We start from the raw sequence: 24,437 nt of genomic DNA, 5'->3' as shown, positions 1-24,437 counted from the left end.
TAAATTGGTTTCTGAGCTCGGTCTTGGAACAATTAAACTCATATTCAAGGTACCATTTTTATATATATATATATATATATATATATATATATATATATATATATATATATATATATATATATATATATATATATATATATATATATATACACACACACACACACACAAGAAAAAATCATTTGTCACATATACGTTGATTGCTCGAGAGCTGCGGATTTTAAGCAAAGAATCGCCATCACTATCCATTGGTCTTTACTGTTTTGAGGCTGTCGCTAACTTATTAAATTTTACAATTGGGCCCCCCCAAAATTGATTTTCTGGATCCGCCCCTGGATTACAAATGTGTGTGTGTGTGTGTGTGTGTGGAGTTGAGAGCTCAGTGGCACCGAGTGACCGAGTTATTTCCCCTTTGGTTTTGTTTTGAGTTAATTAAGGTGTTAAATGATGGGTTCATAAAATTGTGTGTAGAGTGCGATGTCAAGCTGTCAACTGGCGGAGGGTTGTTTGTAGCGGGAGACAGGAAGAAGAGGAATATGAGATTGGGATGGCTCTGGCAGAGAGAGAGAGAGAGAGAGCATGAAAGTCGTAAGTGTGCCTTCTCTCCTTCTTGCCTCTCATATTTACTTGATTTTAGGTGTAAGGTGCAGTCAAAGTGATTGGAGGACTATATAACTATACTGTAGAGGCATCAAGTGAACTTGACTGGTGACAGTGGTGAGTATGTAATGTGATTCTGTATTATGACGGGGAGAGTGACAGGTGACGTGAGGTGTGTATGGGACCTGTAAGGTCGACCTTTGCCGCTATATTACCACCTTTAATGACCGTTTTGTGCTTGGCAGTGGACAGTGTAGAGTGCCTGAGTATAACTATTGTATGTTCAGCACTTGAACACTGGAGCTGCTGAGTTGAATAAGAGCAGGTGATCTATTTTGAGAAACATTCATTGATGACGTAGGCTCACGTGGCTGTAGCCTATTCATGTTATCCGTTTAATATTTTCTGACCAAAAATTCCAAATTTCTGAAAATTATGATTGATAGACTTCATTTTCTGTTTATGTAGTACTTTTTTTTCTATAGCGTGTGTCATTTCTTGAATTCACGCAGGCTTGGGATTTGTGCCTTTCCATTCTTTACATTTTTCCTCCTTGGTCACAAAACGCCAGAAAACGCTGCACGTAGTACTCTATCTGGTGTAAGAAAGTCACCACTGACTCGGCTGATGCCCCGGATAATTCAGTTAATCAAGTTGGTAAATAATGAAATAATGATTAAGAATAATTACTGCAAAACACGTTAGGTGAAGAATCAGCAGCCAAGCCTAATCTAAAGCAATAAGTGACCCAGGTTTTCTCATGAGTTTGGAAGTGCTCACCTCAGTTCTAAGTGTCACTAAACCTTTGCCAGAGAAACTGCAGGGGTCACAACAAGAACTGATGGGTGCTCTTGGAAGTGTAGCTACACAGAGCTGCATAGATGCATTTCAGTCCTTTTGTGATGGAAATAAGTTCAACCAACTTTTTGCCCAAGCTGAGGAAAGGTACGGAGATATCATCCAGAAGCCTTGAACAATCAGTGGTCATCAGCAACTCCATAGGAGTACTATCGAAGAGTTGTTTTTCTCCCATTTTCGGACACTGCTATAGCATAGCTCAGGGAAAGGTTTGCATCTGAACACATTAGGAGTTTTTTGTTGGGAAATCTTGTTCCCTCTCTTTCGGTTGATACTTATTTTAGTGAACTGAAGGAGGCAGTTGAATTTTATTGAAAATTTCTTGATGGAGATGCAGATCTCGTTGAAGATGAATATCTATGGGGGCAGAGTTATTGGAGGCGTCGTGAATCTCATGAGAGGTCAAAGCAAGTTGTTGAGACATTGGCATGTGCCAGAAAATTGGGCACATACCCAAATTTTTCCACCTTATTGCAATTTTTTCAACTCTACCTGTTAGCACTTCCACCAATGAGCGATCCTTTAGTGCCCTTAAATTGCTTAAAACATACCTTAGGAACGCAATGAATGAAAGTTGTTTAAATGGACTGGCCTTACTTTGTCTATTGTGACACAAATTTTGATCATGAAGTCCTTGATGAATTTGCACGTAAGAACAGACGCATAAATTTGAGTTAAACCAGTTTCACTGTATTGTTGTTAACAGTAACTAATCTAAGTCATCTAGTTAATTTTTATTTTATATTCATAAAATACCTGACCCAGTTTTCATGTATCTTGTACGTAAAAATATGTATTACAGCAGCAGCCTGTATAAACGAAGATTATACATGTTATATGAATATAACATTTTTTTCCTTGACAGTATATTACTTTTTTATCAGAACATGTAGTTCTAAAGTAAGCAGTGTTGTTTCGAGGGTAAATTTTTGCAGTCCAAATTACAGAAATGAACAAGATTTTAAAAGTAATGTTCGCTCAAGAAACATAAAATTAGTACTTTTAAGATTATTTAAATCTCCTAGATTTATGTTGTAATTATATGCTACCAACAAACTTCTAAAATGAACAATGTATGTATATGTATGTATCAATGCATGTATGTATAAATACATCTTGATTCTACAGTCACTGCTGAGTCTGATGGTGTCAACCAAAACTGGCTAGCTCGTATATGAGTTGAGCTATGGCATATAATAAAGAAACATGTCTCACTCGAGCATGCAAGATGTGGTCCGACATTAGTGTTAGCGGGAGAGCAGAGCAGCCAATCAGCTGCAAGCTTACCAACCTGCCTAGGCGCCAGGAATCTAGCTTAAGTGAACAGGCTATAGTACCAACCCTCACATATGCAAGTGAGATGTGGGCCTGGAATGTAAGTCAGGGATCTAGAGTGCAGGCAGTGGAAATGAGTTATTTGAGGAGTGCTTGTGGTGTGAGTAGAATGGATGGAATGAGTAATGAAAGTGTGTACAAGCATTTTGGAATGTGTCACGGGGTTGAAGGGAAGAAGTGTGGAGTGGTGGAAGAAGTGAAGCGACAGACTTTAAAGTGGTTTGTCCACATGGAGCGAATGGAGGAGAGTAAGATGACCAGAAGTGTGTATGTGAGTGAGATGGAGGGAATGCTAGAGGACAACCTCCAGTGAAGTGGAGGGATAGAGTGCAAGAGTACGTTAGGGAAAGGGGGGAAAGATCTTTGAGAAACTTTGAGCAGGCAAGGAGGGAGTGTCTGGATAGTGAAAGTTGGAAACTTCTGCTGTAGCCATCCCCTGGTGGGAGTTCCTTGGAGCAGGCGTCGATGAAATGATGATGATGAGAAACAATTTATATAACAGTATATTAATACTTTGTTACGACTGTCGTTGTATTTATATGATTTTTATGTGAATATATCTCCCTCTCCTTATACTGTATCTTATTTATTTATTCTGTTTTATGTCAACTTTGATGATGTTTACAAGATAATAATGTTGGAAAACCTTTATTTATCACAGAAAAATATGCGGGTTCTTCGGAGCAGCAAGCCACGCTCCTACAATTCCTCAAACTCCCGTGAATCAAGTGTCAACAAACAGCGTCCGTTCAAAATGCCACTTCCTGACCTGGTGAGTTACCGCTTATCTAGTTTATTTTGCTGCCTACACACCTTCAGGAGACACAGGGCTGATGGCGGTAGGCTGTGGGTGTGTAGACGTGTAGGGGAAAGGAGAAAATGAGTACAGTAAAACCTCAATTATCCGAAAGCGGATTATCCGAAAAACCGGATTATCCGAAATTGATCTGGATAATGCAATTAAAATTTAATTTTTTTTCTATACTAAAACGTTATAAAACATCAAAAATAAATAAAAGTAACTACATATGTACTATATTAACACATATAAAATTGATAAGAACAGTTAAAATGAATATGCTTTCTAATACGTATTGCCGAAATAGCTTGTAACGAATAGATCAATGTATTAGACAAAAAACATTAAACAAACTCTCAACAACACCACGTCCGCTCCTTCGCCCCAGCAAGGACGTAGGTGCGGCGAACGAACAAACTACTGCACGACTACTCTCACACCGTACTCTCAAGACAACGACACAAACACGACTCCCCTCTCCACTCCATGCCACAGTCACACTTGCAAGCTTGCACAACCATTCACAATCGCACTCTGCAACATTCACAATTCAGATCTGCAACGCTCACAAGTATCAACATACACTGGTCCAGACAAGGAGACACACAGACAAACATACAATAAAACATTTACATCACATGTTTTAAGCGTACTACTTTGTTTAGCGTAACGTGTGTTTGTTTGGTTTCATTGTTTACATCGTCAGTCGGCGGCAGCGACAGCATCCTCATCCATCCTGGCTAATGGTCCGTCCATACTAGCTACATGTGTTCTAATGAGAAAATAAGAACCAAGGTGCAAGATCAAAGTGATATTCATCCAAACGAGAAAGCAAGACACAATGCCGACGATCAAACTGGCGGCGATCAAAATGGCGGCCATAAATCCGGATTATCCGAAAAATCGGCTTATCCGAAAGAGGCTTCCCCCCTTCCATTTCGGATAATCGGGGTTTTACTGTAGTGATGGACAAGGAATAGAAGGTAAAGAGCCGTGCCCTATGTCTTCGTCCTCATCTTTCCCTTTCTCTACCTCTCTTTCGGCCCATATATTTCGTTGACTACCTACCTTCAGGAGACACAGGGCTGGAGGATATGGTGGTGGTAGGCTGTGGTCGTGTAGGGGAAGGGAGGGAATAGGTGGTTGAAGACAAGGAATAGATGGAAAAGAGCCACCTGTAGCCTTTCTCTACCTCTCTCGGCCAGTATGTTTCACTACTACCTACCTTCAGGAGACACAGGGCTGGAGGATAAGGTGGTGGTAGGCTGTGGTCGTGTAGGGGAAGGGAGGGAATAGGTGGTTGAAGACAAGGAATAGATGGAAAAGAGCCACAGCCTTTCTCTACCTCTCTCGGCCAGTATGTTTCATTACTACACACCTTCAGGAGACACAGGGCTGGAGGATATAGTGGTGATAGGCTGTGGGCGTGGCGGCGTATAGGGGAAGGGAGGGAATAGGTGGTTGAAGACAAGGAATAGACGGGTAAGAGCCACCTGTAGCCTTTCTCTACCTCTCTTTCGGTCCATATATTTTGTTGACTCTACACCTTCAGGAGTAAAGTGATGGATTGTGAGCAAAGTAGAAGTGAGGTTGTCGATATTTTATGCCCATATAGAGTGGGAATTGAATGTGAAAAAGAATGCAAAACAATTTTGAATGGTGAAGAAATGGAGGAGATCAATGAGTTTAAGGGCCGCTTTGTTTATTTTGATCATTACCAATGGCGCCGATCGATGCTATAGTTTTCCACGTGAAACTGGCCGATGGGGTAGTGGCGGCTACAGAAGAAGCGAGAGGTGTTGAGGGTGTGTGGTAAGGTGTGGGGCTAGGCTAACCCTGCAGCCGCCACTACCCCACTGGCCAGTTTCACGTGGAAATTCTATAGCAGCGATTGCCGCCATTGGTAACGATCAACACAAACAAAAGGACTGTGAAAGCGGCCTTAAGTACCTTGGATCAGTTAGGTGTAAGCATGGTGATATGAAGGGAAAGATAAGAGAAATGGCATTACAAGGAAGAAGGGTGGTAGGGTCTTTGGGACGAATCATGACCGGTAGAAGTGTGAGCATGGAGGTAAAGAGGGATTTGAGAAATACAATAATAGTACCAACCCTCACATATTCAAGTGAAACGTGGGGCTGGAATGAAAGTCAGATGTCTAGAGTGCAGGCAGTGGAAATGAGTTATTTGAGGAGTGCTTGTGGGGTGAGTAGAATGGATGGAATGAGTAATGAAAGTGTGTACGAGCGTTTTGGAATGTGTCACGGGGTTGAAGGGAAGAAGTGTGGAGTGGTGGAAGAAGTGAAGCGACAGACTTTGAAGTGGTTTGTCCACATGGAGCGAATGGAGGAGAGTAAGATGACCAGAAGGGTGTATGTGAGTGAGATAGAGGGAGGGAATGCTAGAGGATGACCTCCAGTGAAATGGAGAGATAGAGTGCAAGAGTATGTCAGGAAAAAGGGTGAAAGATCCTTGAGAAACTTTGAGCAGGCAAGGAGGGAGTGTCTGGATAGAGAAAGTTGGAAACTCTTCTGCCATGGCCAGATCCCCTGGTGGGAGCTCCTTGGAGCAGGCGTCGATGAAATGATGATGATGAGGAGGAATTGAGAAACTATTATCTGAGGTTGACACTGAAAGCGACTGGACCAAACAATATACCCTGCAGTATACTAAAAGCTAATGCCTGCATTCTTGCACCTATCCTGCAGGTTATATTCTCGCAGACATTACAAACTGGAGAACTCCCTTAGGACTGGCTTTTGGCAAATGTGTCACCAATTTTTTAATCCGGAGACAGAACCCTCCCTGCTAAGTATAGACCTATTTCACTAACCTCAGTTCCCTGCAAAATTTTAGAACATATAATTCATAGACATATAATGGCCCACTTTGATGGGCAAAATATACTGACTGACAGTCAGCACGGCTTTCAGCCCAAACGTTCGTGTGAGACTCAATTACTTGTGACCACACACGACATTTTGCAGTCCCTTAACAACCCCAAAGTTAAACAAGTTGATGCCATAATACTTGACTTTGCCAAAGCCTACGACAAAGTTTCCCACCAAAGATTTTTAGCTAAATTAGAATACTATGGCAACGAGGACAACTTTCTAACTGGATTACCACGTTTTTGACTACCCACAAGCAAAGAGTTGTTCTTGATGGTAGTCAATCCTCATCTATTCCTGTAACTTCTGGGATACCTCAAGTCACTGTCTTGGGCCCCCTTCTTTTCCTTTCCTACATTAATGATCTCCCACTATCACTTACCTCTTCTACTAGACTTTTTGCAGGTGACAGTTTAGTTTATCGACCCATTTTAGATAGGGATGACTGCCTTCGACTCCAGGACGATTTGGCTGCACTTGAAGACTGGGAAGCCAAGTGGCAGATGACGTTTAGACCAGACAAATGTTATCACATCCGTTTCATAAGTACTAACAAACCTATTCCCTCATTAACAAACTCCATGACACAAACCTAAACACTGCCTCTTCACACAAATACTTGGGCGCACATATCTCAGCAGACATGCGGTGGAACACACACGTGAGCAGCATCAGGGCCAAAGCTCACAGAGCCCTGGGGTTCCTGCGTAGGAGCCTTAGCAAGTGTAACACAAACATCAAAATTCTTGCATACAAATCACTGGGTCGGCCACACATAGAATATTGTGACACCGTCTGGGACCCACACACTAACAATAACATAAATAAATTAGAGGCCATACAAAACAAAGCTGCAAGATGGGCCAGACATGATTACAGACACACCACATCAGTCACTTTGCTTAAACAAGACATAAAACTAGACCCATTAGCAACACGAAGACAAATACACAGATAACAAATACTATATAAAATCACAAACAATTTAGTTGACATAAACAAAGACACTTATTTACACCCGACAACTACATGATCCTCTAGAGGCAGCCACAACCTTAAATACCACACCTACCAGACTAACACTACAGTCAAACCTCACCATTTGCGCACACATGGGCGGTCTGAAGGTGTGCAAATGGCGAATGCGCAAATGGCAAACTTAATAACCTATGGGGAAAAATACTTATGGGTGGTCACGGCCCAAACCCCTGGGGCCCTTGTCTGCTGGCAGGAAACTTCTTGATAGCGTCCTCAATTTAGCATAACCAGTTTCTGGGTCGTGATCTGTAGAGTCCTGACAACCTAAGATTTGGGTGCCATTATTGGCCCTGTTTTCGCCGCGCTTTTCAAATGCTAGCACATGCTCTCGCGTCAAAAACAGGGCCAATAATGGCGTCCAAATCTTAGGTTGTGACGCTGTGTGCGGCATGATGGTGGTGCAAAGGTGAGGCAGAAAACATTGAATAATCGCAGTCACCACGAGACCAGGAGAGGCGATTGGGCAATGGCGGGAAATGACATGTTGTGTATTTTGGTAGTGTTCTTCACTGGCGGGAGAGGGCGCGCGGATGGTAGACAGCTGTAGCTCGCCAGCTGGTTTCAAGGCTTCTTCAACACCTTCACTTTCATCACCACTACCACTATCACCACCACCACCACCACCTGCATCACCACCATTGCTGCCTTCATCACCACAACCACCTTCATCGCCACCACCGTCTTCATCATATCACTACCACTATCATCACCACCACCATCACCCTCATCACCACCACCACCATCTTTGTCACCACCACCATGTTAATCACCACCACCACCACCACCTTCACCACCAACACTTCTTACCACCACCATCACCTTCATCACCACAACCACATTCATAACCCCCACCACCTTATCACCGCCACCACCTTCATCTCCACTACCACCACTTTTATCATCACCATCACCTTCGTCACCACCACCACCTTCATCTCCACCACCAACTTCATCACCATCATGGACATGTTTGCCAATACTACGTAGAAATTTAAATTTACGCAGGAGATGGCACTAGGGGGAACCAACCCTTAGTCAGTGGTGGGGGGGCGAGGTGTGCAAATGGCAAGACCACCTGCACAAATGGTGGGACGATGGCCGCAAATTAAGGCCGCGTAAATGGCGAGCGTGCAAATGGTGAGGTTTTACTGTAGTATATTCAAATTTTCATTCTTTCCCCGTAGCATCCAAGAGTGGAATCATCTCCCATCTCATGTAGTTAATAGTCCCACTTTTGACACATTTAGGAATAGGATCATCAGTCATTATCTCCCCAATCTTGGCCCATCATCATGTCCCAATACCTTTCCTCGTCCTAACCCTTATCCTAATCCTGTCCTGGCCCTTTGAATCCCCCGCACAACCCCCGCATATCATGCCACCCAAGAGTGGCCCTCTGCGGGTCCCATAGAAATTAAATGAAATGAATGAAATGAGGAAGAGTCGCACTCTTTCTCTTCGTCCTTTTCTTTCTCTGCCTGTAGGTACTATGGTCCTGTTCTTAAATGTGTCGGGCTCCCATTATGACTATTTTCTAAAGCAACAGAGAAAATTAACTGGGTTTTCATGGGTGATATTCATGTTTATGGTGCGGGAGTCTTGTAAAACAATCACTAGAATCACGAAACAATCCATGAAAACTCCAGCAGCTTCTAAGAGAAACTTTTTGAACAGGCGAACTGAGATGCAGATATGTTTAAGAATACGGACTTACATCTTTGACTACACTTTCAGGAGACTCGTGGAAGGAATCAATAGGAACCAGAAAAAATCATCCCACAGTCCTTTCGCTTGTAATAGCCCTTATGAGACACGGCCGAGTATAAATGCTGAAAAATTATATTTAAAATCATTCCAATGATTAACACTATCTGTAAGATTTCAATGTGTCAATCAACACTCTGATCACAATTTCCATTGCAAGTCAGTTGTTATTGAGGTTTTATTAAGTAAATGGAGATTGGTTACTATTTTTATAACAGCAGGATAGTATCTGATAGGTAGACAGCTGGAGTAGGTAGGAAGACACCTACCGAACGGGCGCAAGCCACTCCCGGTGAGGTATATATGGGAGGTGAGAAGGGAGCTGAAGCCCTCCAAAGACCCTTCCATGTCCTCACTAACCGTTTCCCTATTGTCTCACCAACACCGGAGAGTAGTTCAGCATGCTCTCTAAAGACAGATCCTCTCTTTATCCACACCACACTACATTCACATAACATATACACCTTTTTCCAAAATTCAAAATTCAAAATGGCTCAATTAAGCAATGCCTCGGAGTCCCCGCCTGGGGGGGGGACCACAAATTCCCCCAGGGAGGACTCCCCTTCTGGCTGCCGACCCGAGAGGTGTCTTGATAACTCCTCGAACCTCTTTCTTCTCAATTTCTGCAACATTCGCTGTCTTCGCTCTAATTTTCATTCTGTGGAACATCATCTCTCCTCCTCTAAACCTCACCTTCTCTTCCTTACCGAAACACAGGTTTCTGAGGCTACTGACAGCAATCTACTCTGTTCCTCCTACTATCTCTATCCTAAATTTCAATCCAAAGCTGGATGTTGCGCCTCGTCTTAACGACATCACTGCTCTCGTGCCCACGACCTTGACTCTTCTGAATTTTCCACCATCTGGTTAAGACTTCACTGTCATTCTATTACTAAATACATCTGTGCTGTTTATCTCACCTAACTCTACCAACTATGTAAAATTCTTTGACTATTTGAATTCTAAAGTGGAGCACATCTTGACCCACTCTCCTTCGCTGAAATCTCCATCCTAGGAGATTTCAATGTTCCACCAGCTTTGGCTTTCATCCTCTTTCACTGACCATCCTGGTGAACAAGCCTACAACTTTGCTATCCTCAACGACCTAGAGCAGTTGGTCCAGCACCCTACACGTATTCCTGACCGTCTTGGAGATCGGCCCAACATTCTAGACCTCTTCCTTACCTCAAACCTTCTGCTTATTCTGTCAAACTGTTCTCTCCGTTGGGCTCCTCCGATCACAATCTTATTTCTGCATCCTGTCCTATTGCTCCTGTACATCCTCTGGACCCACCGAAGAGGCGATGCTTCTGGCATTTGCTTCAGCTCGGTGGGACGACCTGAGGATGTACTTTCCATTCCCGTGGAATGATTATTGCTTCCAGGATAGAGACCCTCTGTGTGTGCTCAGCGCATCACAGAGGTGATTGTCTCTGGAATGGAGGCATACATTCCTCGTTCTTTCTCTACTCCTCACGCTAAAAAGCCTTGGTTTAATCACGCTTGTTCTCGTGCTGTCAATGATAGAGAGGTAGCTCACAAAAGATACCAGAGCCTTCAAACTAATGCTAATTATGAACTTTACATTTCTGCCCGAAATCGTGCCAAATCTATTCTCCGACTAACCAAAATTCTTTCATTAATAGAAAATGTCAAAACCTTGCTTTCTAACTCTTCCCGTGACTTCTGGCATCTAGCCAAAACATCTCCTCCAACTTCACTTCTTCATCTTTCCTCCACTCCTCAGTCCTGACAGCAACACTGCCGTCTCATCTATCTCTAAGGCTGAACTCTTCTCTCAAACTTTTCTAAAACTCCACTCTGGACGATTCTGGGCATATTCCTCCTACTCATCCCCCTCTGACTCCTTTATGCCTGTTATAAAGATTCTTCAAAATGATGTTTTCTATGCCTCTCTGGCCTCAATCCTCAGAAGGCTTATGGACCTGATGGAGTGCCTCCTATTGTCCTTAAAACTGTGCCTCCGTGCTGTCACCCTGCCTGGTCAAACTCTTTCGCCTCTGCCTGTCAACATCTACCTTTCCTTCTTGCTGGAAGTATGCCTTCACACAGCCTGTACCTAAGAAGGGTGACCGCTCCAATCCCTCAAACTACCGTCCTATTGCTTTACTTTCTTGTCTATCTAAAGCTTTTGAATCAATCCTTAACCGTAGATTCAAAAGCACCTTTCCACTGACCTTCTATCTGATCGCCAGTATGGGTTCCGCAAGGCGTTCTACTGGTGATCTCCTAGCCTTCTTAACTGACTCTTGGTCATCCTCTCTTAGCCGTTTCGGTGAAACTTTTGCTATTGCGCTGGACATATCAAAAGCTTTTGATAGGGTCTGGCACAAATCTTTGCTTTCTAAACTACCCTCCTACGGTTTCTATCCTTCTCTCTGTACCTTTATCTCCAGTTTCCTTTCTGACTGTTCTATTTCTGCCGTGGTAGACGGTCACTGTTCTTCCCTTAAATCTATTAACAGTGGTGTCCCACAGGGTTCTGTCCTATCTCCACTCTTTTCTGTTGTTCATTGATGATCTTCTTTCCAAAACGAACTGTCCTATCCATTCCTACGCCGATGATTCCACTCTGCATTATTCAACTTCTTTTAATAGAAGACCCACCCTTCAGGAACTTAACGACTCAAGGCTGGAGGCTGCAGAACGCTTAGCCTCAGACCTTACTATTATTTCCGATTGGGGCAAGAAGAACCTGGTGTCCTTCAACGCCTCAAAACACAGTTTCTCCACCTATCCACTCGACACAATCTTCCAAACAACTATCCCTATTCTTTGACAACACCCAGCTATCACCTTCCTCAACACTAAACATCCTCGGTCTATCCTTAACTCAAAATCTCAACTGGAAACTTCATATCTCATCTCTTACTAAATCAGCTTCCTCGAGGCTGGGCGTTCTGTACCGTCTCCGCCAGTTCTTCTCCCCTGCACAGTTGCTGTCCATATACAGGGGCCTTGTCCGCCTCGTATGGAGTATGCATCTCATGTGTGGGGGCTCCTCACACAGCTCTTCTGGACAGAGTGGAGGCAAAGGCTCTTCGTCTCATCAGCTCTCCTCCTCATACTGATAGTCTTCTACCTCTTAAATTCCGCAATGTTGCCTCTCTTTCTATCTTCTATCGATATTTCCACGCTGACTGCTCTTCTGAACTTGCTAACTGCATGCCTCCCCCTCCCGGCCCGCTGCACTCGACTTTCTACTCATGCTCATCCCTATACTGTCCAAACCCCTTATGCAAGAGTTAACCAGCATCTTCACTCTTTCATCCCTCACGCTGGTAAACTCTGGAACAATCTTCCTTCATCTGTATTTCCTCCTGCCTACGACTTGAACTCTTTCAAGAGGAGGGTATCAGGACACCTCTCCTCCCGAAACTGACTTATCTTTCGGCCACCTCTTTGGATTCTTTTTAGGAGCAGCGAGTAGCGGGCTTTTTTTTTTTTTATCAATGTTTACTTTTTTGTGCCCTTGAGCTGTCTCCTTTGCTGTAAAAAAAAAAAAAAAAAAAAAAAAAAAAAAGGGGGGTGATTATGGGGGGTCCTCCTGCACATATGGTACGTCCAATAGCTTTGAAATCTTAGTATGTTGTTTGTTACTGTAAAGGTTTCTTATTCTGTGAATTTCATCAAATTTGGGTGAAGTTTAGGAGAGACTCGAACAAAGCGTATTTTTTGTATTTTTGTTCCACAGGCTTTAATTTTCAGTTAATCGGTTTGAAAAAAAATACCATAGAAACTTTGTTTACCTATCTACATTTTATTGGAAGTAACTTTTTGATTTTTTGTTTTGTCTTCGAAGAAAAAAAATTACAATCTTTTGTCAATTATTATTTTCTCCTCTTTGTGTCCCGTTTTCTTTTGACATTATTGAAAGTCTATTTCCAACTAAAAATTGCCCTTTAGTTGTAGTTTCAACAGATACCTAACAAAAGTCGATCAGACTTTTTACCGATTTTGTGAAATTATTTTAAGTTTAAAAAACTAATTTTTGGGATATTGGCTCCTAAAGATTTTTTTACATTTCATTCCTGTCCTGCCATTTGCATTTATTTGATTGGCATGAAATTTTCACATATTATTTTGTATATCTTGTTGACTTACTGGAGACTGATCAGGCATCTGGGCCGTGGCACTCCCGCGTAGCGCGAGTGCCGCGGGAGTGCCTCGTGGGAGTGCCTTGCTTCTACGCTACTCTCTTGCTTGTTATTTGAGGTTTGGCCGCTCCATAAGACCTCTTGATGTTGGTGACTCTTTTTCTGGTTGCCTTGCGCTTGTACATCATTTGTAAGGACGGTTTTTTGGGCTGGAGAGGAGAGAAAAGTACGACATACTTTTCTCGTCTGTGTCTCGCTTGGCACTGGCGCGGTGGCACCTCTCTTCCTCCCCTGCCTCTCCGCGCGAAGAAGAGAGGATGACAGATGACAAAATTTACAAAGAAATAAAGTATTCTAATGCTATTTTTACGTATATATATGAATGATACCGCATATGTTGACATGAGCGTCTTATGACGCGCATGTCCGACTATGACGCAAAAGCCCCCCCAAGGGGGAGGGGTTTTAATTTTATGAAAACAAACCTCACCACATGGTAATTTAGGGTTTCCTCGCCATGCTGAGCGAAAAACATGAACTTGTCCAATTTTAAATATATTCGTCAAAAATACCCCGTAGTCGCCCCCCTTAAGGTGGAGTTCTGTTAATTTTTTATTTTTTATTTATTTTTTTTTTTTACAACAAAGGAAGCAGCTCAAGGGCACACAAAAAAAAACAATAACAAAAAAAAGCCCGCTACTCGCTGCTCCTAAGAAATAAATAAGAGGTGTTTGGGGAGGCGGTGGCTGAGTTGTCATAGTAACAGCCCCGTGTTCAGGAGGACGCAAGTTCAATCCCCGCTTGGTGCCACCAAGCTAGAATTTTTCAGCCGCCGCCGAGTGGCTTAAAACAACCCACATGCTGTCCAGAAGACCACCTATCAACCCGGACTCTAGATTCTAAGATCAAAGATGAGCTCTGGGAGGGCAGCATGAGCCAATGCAAGATGGCGCCACTATAAACACTCGCCTGCGCCAGAACGGGCTGGGCCGACCATCAGGACCCACCGAAAAGAAGCCTTAGACCGACCATCAGGATCCACCGGGAAGAAGCCTACCGGCGCAATAGGCCACAATGTAAAAAAAAAAAAAAAAAAAAAAAAAATGCAAGGTCAAACTCGGGAGGAGAGATGTCCTGATACCCTCCTCTTGAAAGAGTTCAAGTCGTAGGCAGGAGGAAATACAGATGAAGGAAGATTGTTCCAGAGTTTACCAGCGTGAGGGATGAAAGAGTGAAGATGCTGGTTAACTCTTGCATAAGGGGTTTGGACAGTATAGGGATGAGCATGAGTAGAAATTCGTGTGCAGCGGGGCCGTGGGAGGGGGGGAGGCATGTAGTTAGCAAGTTCAGAAGAGCAGTCAGCGTGGAAATATTGATAGAAGGTAGAAAGAGAGGCAACATCGCGGCGGAATTTAAGAGGTAGAAGACTATCAGTATGAGGAGGAGAGCTGATGAGACGAAGAGCCTTAGCCTCCACTCTGTCCAGAAGAGCTGTATGAGTGGAGCCCCCCCACACATGAGATGCATATCCCATACGAGTATAACAGCCCTGAGTTTGACCCCTGGCCATCACAGGTTGAAAAATAAAAAAAGGGGAGGAAGAGGAAAAATAGTGACGCTAAGATTCCTCAACCACACAGAGAGTGTACGGCTGGGTTCGATTCCCTGCTGTTCCCTCTCTGTAAGCTGCCACCAGGAGGTTGTAATATGGCACAACCCCCAAAGCCTGTAAGTGAGGAACGGCAGTTCTATGAACCAGGTGGGGCGGAACTAAACTAACTGTTTAGTCCCCAGACTCTCCCTGCCCTGGCAGGCCTGGCAACCCTTGACTTTAACAACTGTCCCACCTGGTAGATAGTATCCGACGTTCCCCAGCTTACTACGGGTTGTTCCTTGAGGTAGATGGTATCCTCAGTCCCATATGTTTGGTAGTGTGGGGTTGTGGTTACCTTCGGAGGTCGTGGTGGGGGAGATTGCGAGACTGCACCGTAGGCTAGGAAGGCTGTATGCATTAACACAGGACATAGGCAGAAGACAATTTATTGATTTGCTTCCCAAGTTCCCTTCCCCCTAACAATAATCCTCACTCCCGATGGGAGTGTAGCATGTTTTGGTTAATACAAAATTGCATTTAAATACACAGTTCAAAATATCCACCAAAAAAAAGAAAACCCTACCTAATAGTATGACTGAGGCTATGGAGCTGGAGTCACAGGCGTAAACCTCTTCCAGAAAAAGTTGTCTATGGGTCTCTGGTTCTAACCATATCCTCACTAGACGAAGGAAGTGTAGCATGTTTTGTTTACAAACGTGAAAACCTTTCTTCTAATCCCTAACATTCCTATGGATAAATGCTACACACGAGATAGATAAACACATGTCGGGATATATCACAGGGCTACCGCCCGATTGGCTAGACTCTCCGATTTCAACTTCCTGCACCGGCATGCACACACACAAAATAAAACACTCATAACAAAAATAGGAAGAAAAGAGTAAGTATGAGAGAAAGATCAGACTGTTACAGCTAAAGGGGGGGTGAGGTCACTGTTAGCCCCTCGTCCACAAAGCGGGTGCCCCTTGCCTGTTTGACACAATTTCCTTGGCTTGGTGGAGGCCTGGGGTGGGTTTCATCAAAGTTCCCAAGTCCTTGGAAGTGTGCTCAAGGAGTCCCAAGCGTGCGAGAAACCTTGGGCATGTTTCACGAAAGCTCCCAAGCCTTGGAACTCTGCCTATCTCGCTTGCTGCCTTGGGAGGCCGTGCGGGGTCTCCCAAGCGCTCCCAAGGAAGGTTCCAAGCGTCAGACTGTAAACATGGCAGCCCGTGAACAACCCCGCCAGCACCGACCAAGGAATTTTCGCCCGAGAAGGGACATCTTTAATGAATACGATGACACCGAGTTCAAGAAGAGGTACAGGGTGGATCGTGCTGGCCTGTTGTTCGTCACTGACTTGGTGCGACACGTGATTGGCAACAGGACTGAGAGGAGCCGTGCGGTCACAGCGGAGCTGAAAGTGGCGTTGACTCGGCGATACCTCGCCACCGGGAAAATGCAGCAGTACAGCGCAGATGACTTTGGAGTTTCCCGGGCCACAGTCAGCAGAATCATCACCCAGACTGTGGATGCTCTCGTGACACAAGAGAATATGAGGCGGCTCATGGGCTTCCTTTTAAACCGGGGGGGAGCAGCAGAGAATGAAGGCGGAGTTTGCCGAAATTGCTGGTTTTCCCGGTGTGGTGGGTACTGTTGATGGCACCCACGTAAGAATAGTGGCCCCACATGAGCACGAAAAAGTGTACGTCAACCGCAATAACTACCACAGCATCAATGTGCAAGTAATATTTGATGCACAGTATAAGCTGCGAGACATGGTGGCGAGGTGGCCAGGGTCTACTCACGACTCACTAAATGTTTGTTTACACCGTGGTGCTGTTGAAGATGCAGATGGAACAAAAATACGTGCACATATTCCTTACAATGAAGATACAATCGCTGTATTTCAACTAAATATCAATTGTTTATATTTATAATTCCATAATTATACATAAGAATTGTAATTTAGGTTAACTGAAGACATATTAGACGTAAAAGCGACGCGGAAGATTGGCAACGCTGGTTTCTCCCAAGACCACTCCCAATCCTACTTGGAAGTGCTTGTGGCGCGGTGATGAAACATGCCCAAGAAATTCTCCCAACTGCGCGTGACGTCACCACGCTTGGGAGAGCACTATGATGAAACCCACCCCTGAGAGCTACACTATATGCTGCTGTGCCGTGCCTAAAGGGGGGGTTTCGGAGGCGTTTACTCCCATCACCAGCCTGCTGGTCTTGGGGACGGCAGGGACTGGACTGGCTCGCCCTTACCTTGGCTCAGTTCAGGCACTCATGACTGAGGGCATGACCCTTGTTCACCACTGGCGTCTGGGTCCATTCCCGACTCTCAATTGGGGCGGCTTCAAGATGGCGGGCCACTCGCCTTGCCTAGCCCAGGACACCGGCCTTCAGCTGTCTCGCGCCCTCACCTGTGCTGTGGAAAGGTTAAGTCCCGAATGAATCACTAATGAACGCTGGCTAGGGCTATCTCTCACTCCCAGACACTCAGGACTAGCGAGCGGTGAGCTTACCTGTGCCGTGGAAAGGTTAAGTCCCGAATGAATCTGGCCAGGCAGAGCAGTTGCCTTGCAACCTTTCCTGGTGACGTGGCCTTCACCAGGTTCCAACACTCTCCCTTCTCGCCTTTCAGCTTGGCACATTAATCAATCCCTCCTCTGCCTTTCTGAGGTTGTCTTTTTGTATGTTAATTCTAAACTTAATTTTCTCTTATTTTCTAGTAACGTATAAATATATATACAACAATATACATGCGTGCCAACCCAAGCTGTGGTTCGTATTTCTCGTTCTCTTCCCTTATCTACTTATATCATTTTAACCGCTACGGGTATTGTTTCGGCTGAGGAGAAACTGGATCCGGTAAATAACCATGGCCATGTACAAGGGGTTATTCCCAATTTTCCCAGTTGGCTTTTAACTTATAGAAATGTCTATAAAAAATGCAGCATCTTCCCTTCTTTCCCTTGCCTTATGTCATTTTCAGTTTTTATTTAATGTGAAATGACAAGAAAATAAATATTTCTTTATACAACACCAACTTTCTGGGTCTCAAAGAACATTATATTCTATATTTCATTCTTCAAAAAAAAACTCCTACGGGAATTTGACTGCTGTGGTGCTGTGGCTATTCCTCGCTGATTGACCAGTGAAAAGTGTTTGTCTTTTGGGAAAACATATCACTGAGCACTTTTGGTCTCATTTACTTTTGTATGCATCCATCTGACTTGTCGGTGACACTACTGAAAACCCATTAACACGGTATCCAATATCTGGAGTATAGAAGTGTGACTTATAGAGTTTACTGTATTCTTTTATATATATATATATATATATATATATATATATATATATATATATATATATATATATATATATATATATATATATATAAACTAGTCAGCACAAATGGTTTGAGGCTCAGTAAATGTAACATGCTGAAAATTTTAGAATTTTGCCTTATTGATTACTTTGGCATGGACTAAATATGGGAAGAGGGATGAGAAAGAAATGGATATGAGAACTTTATTATTACCTTCAATATATTGCTGTATGTAGACTCATGTTAAAAACTGACTGGCATATATATTCTCTAATTCTATTACAATTTCAGTTTCAGACAGAGGCACTACACCGTGATATCCTCAACAGGAATAAAACAGCATTCAACCAGGTTATTGAGCGGTACATTTCCTTGGCACACGGACTTCCTCCTCCACTAGATGAATGTCCCTACCAGTCTCCACACAACAGCAAAAACAAACCAAGTTCAACTCCCTTATACCCCCAGAAGAACCTTTCTAGGACAGGTGCAACCATAACAACCAGCACTGTCTCCCCAGCGATCTCATTGAGGCAAGATTCATGTTGGGATGAGGATGATCTTGTTAGAGAAGTAGAGGAATCACTGCAGAGGAGGAAACAACAGCTTGGGTTAAGTGATGACTTTATATGTGAGGATAATGAGGATAATGAGGATGACCCCACTTGGGATGGCTCTCATTACCATGCCAGGGTGAATTTACCCAGCAGATTGCATAAAAAGAGAAAACTTTCTGATAATCTTATAACAAACACAGTGGGGTCATCTGATGAAAACAAGTCTTGAAAGAAAGCAAAAGCACCTGTGGATGAAGTAAGCCTTTCCCAAAACAAAACTGCTGATTTGAGGAAGCTTTCTGTGCAGGACAGGCTTTCAGATGTGAGCAACTTACCAAGAAGAAGAGGTAGACCTCCGAAAAGAAAGTCAGTGCTGGAGGTGAATGATGAGGGTAATATATCAAAGAAAAGATGTAGATTGCCCAAACAAAAGTCAGTGCAGAAGGTGAGCAATGATGAAAACGAAGAACCCAAACGGAGAGGCAGGCCACCCAAGAAGACTCAAACATTGAGTCTGAACCCTACCAAGGACAGAACTTCAAACAAAAGGTCATCTGATGAAAACAAAGAACCCAAACGGAGGGGCAGGCCACCCAAGAAGACTCAAACATTGAGTCTGAACCCCACCAAGGACAGAACCTCAAACAAAAGGTCATCTGATGAAAACAATGTGCCACAAAAGAGAGGCAGACCATTCAAACAGAAAGCAACAGGGACTCTTAAGATCCACACTCAAGACTGTAGTGTAGTGCTGAGAAGGCTTGGTGGGGGCAGTGAGGGCATCCAGTCTGTAAATAAATCAAATGAAACCAGGACAGTGTGCAGTATTAGAGGTGCAGAAGAGGAGAAGCAAAGACCTCAAGAGAGCAGTGATGGTATTGTGAAGTTGGTGCAGGAGGCAGTGGGAGGGACTGCTGGTATTCTGCATAGGGTTGAATATGGGAAGTATATAATCTGCCTGCCAAAATTTTTTATAGTCTTACATTACAACCAATCTCCTTAAATACAACTGACCTCCATACATCTCTCAAATAGGAATATAAAATAGTAAATAAGTGAATGAATACATCAACTTATATAAATAATAAATTCTTGAATATCTGAAATATATGTAAATCTATTAATCAATTGATATTTTTCTTTTTTTTCATCTAGAAAAGTATATAGTATACCTTTGATGTGATGACTGCACCACTAATGTTGGTGCTGGTGACAGTTGTTGGCCTCTCTGGAGCAGTGGCTGCAGTCTCCTGTGGGATGAATGAATGAACGAATGATAGAAGGAATAGAGAGGTAAATGAATTAATAAGTAATGAATGATAGAAAAGACAGAAAACTGGAGGAAACAAAATGAGATATATGCTGCTTAGTAATGATTAGTGGTTTAATAGTCAGGCTTTTCATGCTGGGAAATGATGCTAATTCAAATAGTTACAACTGGAAGAAGGAAGTGGAGGAGCAAAACATTAAAAAAACTTTCACAATGATGGAAATAAAGTTGATCACAGAACACCCACCGTTATGCCAGATTCTTGCAGGCTGGTCTTGGCAGCCCTTGCGGCAAGGGAGCTGGAGGACCGCTGGGGGAGGGCTGGCAGGAGATCCCACATGTCCTCAGGGTCAGGTTCCTCCTCCGTTTGACCGTCCACTGGTACCCTGGTTGAGGCCGAAGTCATCATCTCTGGAACATTCTTCATGATGGAGTTACTGATGAGGCCTTGGATGTAGGAACTGCTAGTGGTCAGGCTTCGCTGGTGTCCACCTGCAGCTCTCCTAATGGCTCTTTGGGTCTTCAGGGAAACATATGGTGATGCCATGATGGGTCTGCCCTGCACCCCCTTTGTGCTCTGGCTGTTTTCAGAATTTGTGTTGTTTTTCTTGTCTTCTGACATGGGCACAGGCTTGGGCGGTTCCATAATAAGGATGTCATTGTCACTATCGAATATAACTTTGCTCACTGACTCCCTGTGCTCAGGTCTGTAATTCCTTCTTTTCAGCCTTTCTCGTGTCTGATGGAGGAAGCTCTTCTTTTTCTGGGTTGCACTAAATTCTGAAATCATGTCATCTTCATCACTATCAGTAAGCGATCCGTCTCCATACTGTGACTCTGACTCTGACCCATCGGAAGAAAGACTTCTGTCAGAGACTTCTAGGTCACGTGCTTTTTTTGGCTTATTTGGTGATTCACTGGTGTTAGGAAGTTCATGCTGCATAAACTGACCTGTAACTTTATCTGTTCCTGCATCTGGATCAACATGTAATCTCTTCAGCACATTGCCTTCACTGCTGGGAACAATGCCGCTATTCTGCCCAGGTGACAACATGGCATCTATGGCCAGGTGTGTTGCAACAGAAGCCTTGGCGGGCACGCTTGGCTCATTCCTTTGTCTCTTCGGTGACTTGACTGCGTTTGAGCTGTGCTCCCTTTTTCGGCTGTTATTCTGTCCCATCTTTTTCACTGTAGGATGTTCAACAGTTGACTCAGACTGTTGCATCGCCTTATGATGGAGTGAGGATTCAGTTCTTGTGCTACTCCTTGCTTTCTTATCCACTGTCTGCTGTTTTTCTATGGCTTTTTTCTCTTTTTCTTTGTTGTTAGTTTTTTTAGCTGTTTGATCTACCTTTTTTCTTTTCTCTCTGTTAGTAATTTTGTTGACAGTTTGTTCTACTTGTGTGTTTGCTTCCATGTTGCTGCCAGTATGAGTTCTTGTTCTCTGTTCTCTTTCTTGGGCTTTTTTCTTCTCTTTTTTGGAAGTCTTTCCTGTAGCTGCTTCTGTTTCTTTGCCAGAACTAGTTTCACTGGGCACGTTTTGATTTACCATGATAAGCATCGTGTCCATGGTGTCAAGGAGGCAGATTATATACTTCCCATATTCAACCCTATGCAGAATACCACCAGTCCCTCCCACTGCCTCCTGCACCAACTTCACAATACCATTACTGCTCTCTTGAGGTCTTTGCTCCTCCTCTTCTGCACCTCTAATACTGCACAGTGTCCTGGTTTCATTTGATTTATTCACAGACTGGATGCCCTCCCTGCCCCCAGCAAGCCTTCTCAGCACTACACTACAGTCTTGAGTGTGGATCTTAAGAGTCCCTGTTGCTTTCTGTTTGAATGGTCTGCCTCTCTTTTGTGGCACATTGTTTTCATCAGATGACCTTTTGTTTGAGGTTTTGCCCTTGGTGGAGTTCAGACTCAAAGTTTGAGTCTTCTTGGGCGGCCTGCCTCTCCGTTTAGGTTCTTTGTTTTCATCAGATGACGTTTTGTTTGAAGTTTTGCCCTTGGTGGGGTTCAGACTCAAAGTTTGAGTCTTCTTGGGTGGCCTGCCTCTCCGTTTGGGTTCTTTGTTTTCATCATTGCTCACCTTCTGCACTGACTTTTGTTTGGGCAATCTACATCTTTTCTTTGATATATTACCCTCATCATTCACCTCCAGCACTGACTTTCTTTTCGGAGGTCTACCTCTTCTTCTTGGTAAGTTGCTCACATCTGAAAGCCTGTCCTGCACAGAAAGCTTCCTCAAATCAGCAGTTTTGTTTTGGGAAAGGCTTACTTCATCCACAGGTGCTTTTGCTTTCTTTCAAGACTTGTTTTCATCAGATGACCCCACTGTGTTTGTTATAAGATTATCAGAAAGTTTTCTCTTTTTATGCAATCTGCTGGGTAAATTCACCCTGGCATGGTAATGAGAGCCATCCCATGTGGGGTCATCCTCATCAACCTCATTATCCTCTATCTCCTCACATATAAAATCATCACTTAACCCAAGCTGTTGTTTCCTCCTCTGCAGTGATTCCTCTACTTCTCTAACAAGATCATCCTCATCCCAACATGAATCTTGCCTCAATGAGATCGCTGGGGAGACAGTGCTGGTTTTTATGGTTGCACCTGTCCTGGAAAGGTTCTTCTGGGGGTATAAGGGAGCTGAACTTGGTTTGTTTTTGCTGTTGTGTGGAGACTGGTATAGGGACATTCATCTAGTGGAGGAGGAAGTCCGTGTGCCAGGGAAATGTACCGCTCAATAACTTGGTTGAATGCTGTTTTATTCCTGTTGAGGATATCACGGTGTAGTGCCTCTGTCTGAAACTGAAATTGTAATAGAATTAGAGAATATATATGCCAGTCAGTTTTTAACATGAGTCTACATACAGCAATATATTGAAGGTAATAATAAAGTTCTCATATCCATTTCTTTCTCATCCCTCTTCCCATATTTAGTCCATGCCAAAGTAATCAATAAGGCAAAATTCTAAAATTTTCAGCATGTTACATTTACTGAGCCTCAAACCATTTGTGCTAGTTTATATATATATATATATATATATATATATATATATATATATATATATATATATATATATATATATATATATATATATATATATATATATATATATATATATATATATACAAAAAGAATACAGAAATCTCTATAAGTCACACTTCTAGACTCCAGAGATTGGATACGGTGTTAATGGGTTTTCAGTAGTGTCACCGACACGTCAGACGGATGCATACAAAAGTAAATGAGACCAAAAGTGCTCAGTTATATGTTTTCCCAAAAGACAAACACTTTTCACTGGTCAATCAGCGAGAATAGCCACAGCACTACAGCAGTCAAATTCCGTCGAATTTTTTTTTTTGAAGAATGAAATATAGAATATAATGCTCTCTGAGACCCAGAAAGTTGGTGTTGTATAAAGAAATATTTATTTTCCGATCATTTCACATTAAATAAAAACTGAAAATGACATAAGGCAAGGGAAAGAAGGGAAGATGCTGCATTTTCTATAGACATTTAGCATCTTTTTGATCCTAGGCAGCGTTGTCCAACTATTTTGTAGCTGTGACTTTAATCCCGGAGCAGTGCTGTTTTTTTGTATGCTGGTTAATTTCTTGCATCATCTCTTAATATAATCATCATGTGCAGGTGAGGAAATATATATTTTTACAATATCATAGTTGACATCAATCTAAAACATGGGGAGGCGGTGGCTGAGTCGTCAAAGTAACGGCCTCGTGTTCAGGAGGACGCGAGTTCAATCCCCGCCCGGTGCCACCAAGCTGGGATTTTTCAGCCGCCGCCGAGTGGCTTAAAACTACCCACATGCTGTCCAGAAGACCACCTATCAACCCGGACTCTAGATTCAAGGATCAAAAATGAGCTCTGGGAGGGCAGCATGAGCCAATGCAAGATGGCGCCACTATAAACACTCGCCTGCGCCAGAACGGGCTGGGCCGACCATCAGGACCCACTGGAATGAAGCCTTGGACCGACCATCAGGATCCACCGGGAAGAAGCCTACCGGCGCAATAGGCAGCAATGTAAAAAAAAAAAAAAAAAAAAAAAAAAAAAAACAAGGAGAAAATTAGAGTTGGCTCATAACTCATATACATGCAAACTGTAAACATAACTCTTGCCACACAGAAAGCATCTGCCGCTGGATGTGGAGCATATACAAAGGATTAAGCACAGGTGATCTGTATTCTGTATAGTCATCCTCTAGGAGCAAATTGTCTAATTCCTCCATCTTCCTACTTCCGATAG

General features: G+C 43.2%; 2 protein-coding genes and 1 long non-coding RNA gene across 4 annotated transcripts in view; 1 reads left to right on the top strand and 2 right to left on the bottom strand.

The window, feature by feature from the left end:
- LOC126981681 (uncharacterized) overlaps positions 1-19,490 on the top strand; it is a 40,901-nt gene extending 21,411 nt beyond the window's left edge. Inside the window, exons 2-3 of the long non-coding RNA XR_007734040.1 lie at positions 3,452-3,562; positions 18,623-19,490. This is a non-coding gene — a long non-coding RNA (uncharacterized LOC126981681). The remainder of the gene's footprint in view (positions 1-3,451; positions 3,563-18,622) is intronic.
- LOC126981674 (uncharacterized) overlaps positions 19,391-24,437 on the bottom strand; it is a 56,554-nt gene continuing 51,507 nt past the window's right edge. For both annotated transcript variants that reach the window (XM_050833102.1, XM_050833101.1), the window contains one exon: positions 19,391-19,527. The gene's annotated coding sequence lies outside the window, so the exon portion shown is untranslated. The remainder of the gene's footprint in view (positions 19,528-24,437) is intronic.
- Positions 20,015-23,075, bottom strand: LOC126981673 (histone-lysine N-methyltransferase, H3 lysine-79 specific-like). Its single transcript, XM_050833100.1, has 2 exons — positions 20,406-23,075; positions 20,015-20,138 (listed from the first exon to the last, which is right to left on the bottom strand). Exons 1-2 carry the CDS (start codon positions 21,726-21,728, stop codon positions 20,040-20,042), a joined length of 1,422 nt encoding a protein of 473 aa, XP_050689057.1. The 5' UTR covers positions 21,729-23,075; the 3' UTR covers positions 20,015-20,039.

Source organism: Eriocheir sinensis, chromosome 49 (assembly GCF_024679095.1).
Source record: "Eriocheir sinensis breed Jianghai 21 chromosome 49, ASM2467909v1, whole genome shotgun sequence".
Classification (NCBI taxonomy): Eukaryota; Metazoa; Arthropoda; class Malacostraca; order Decapoda; family Varunidae; genus Eriocheir; species Eriocheir sinensis.
This window is presented reverse-complemented; position numbering and strand designations above follow the sequence as displayed.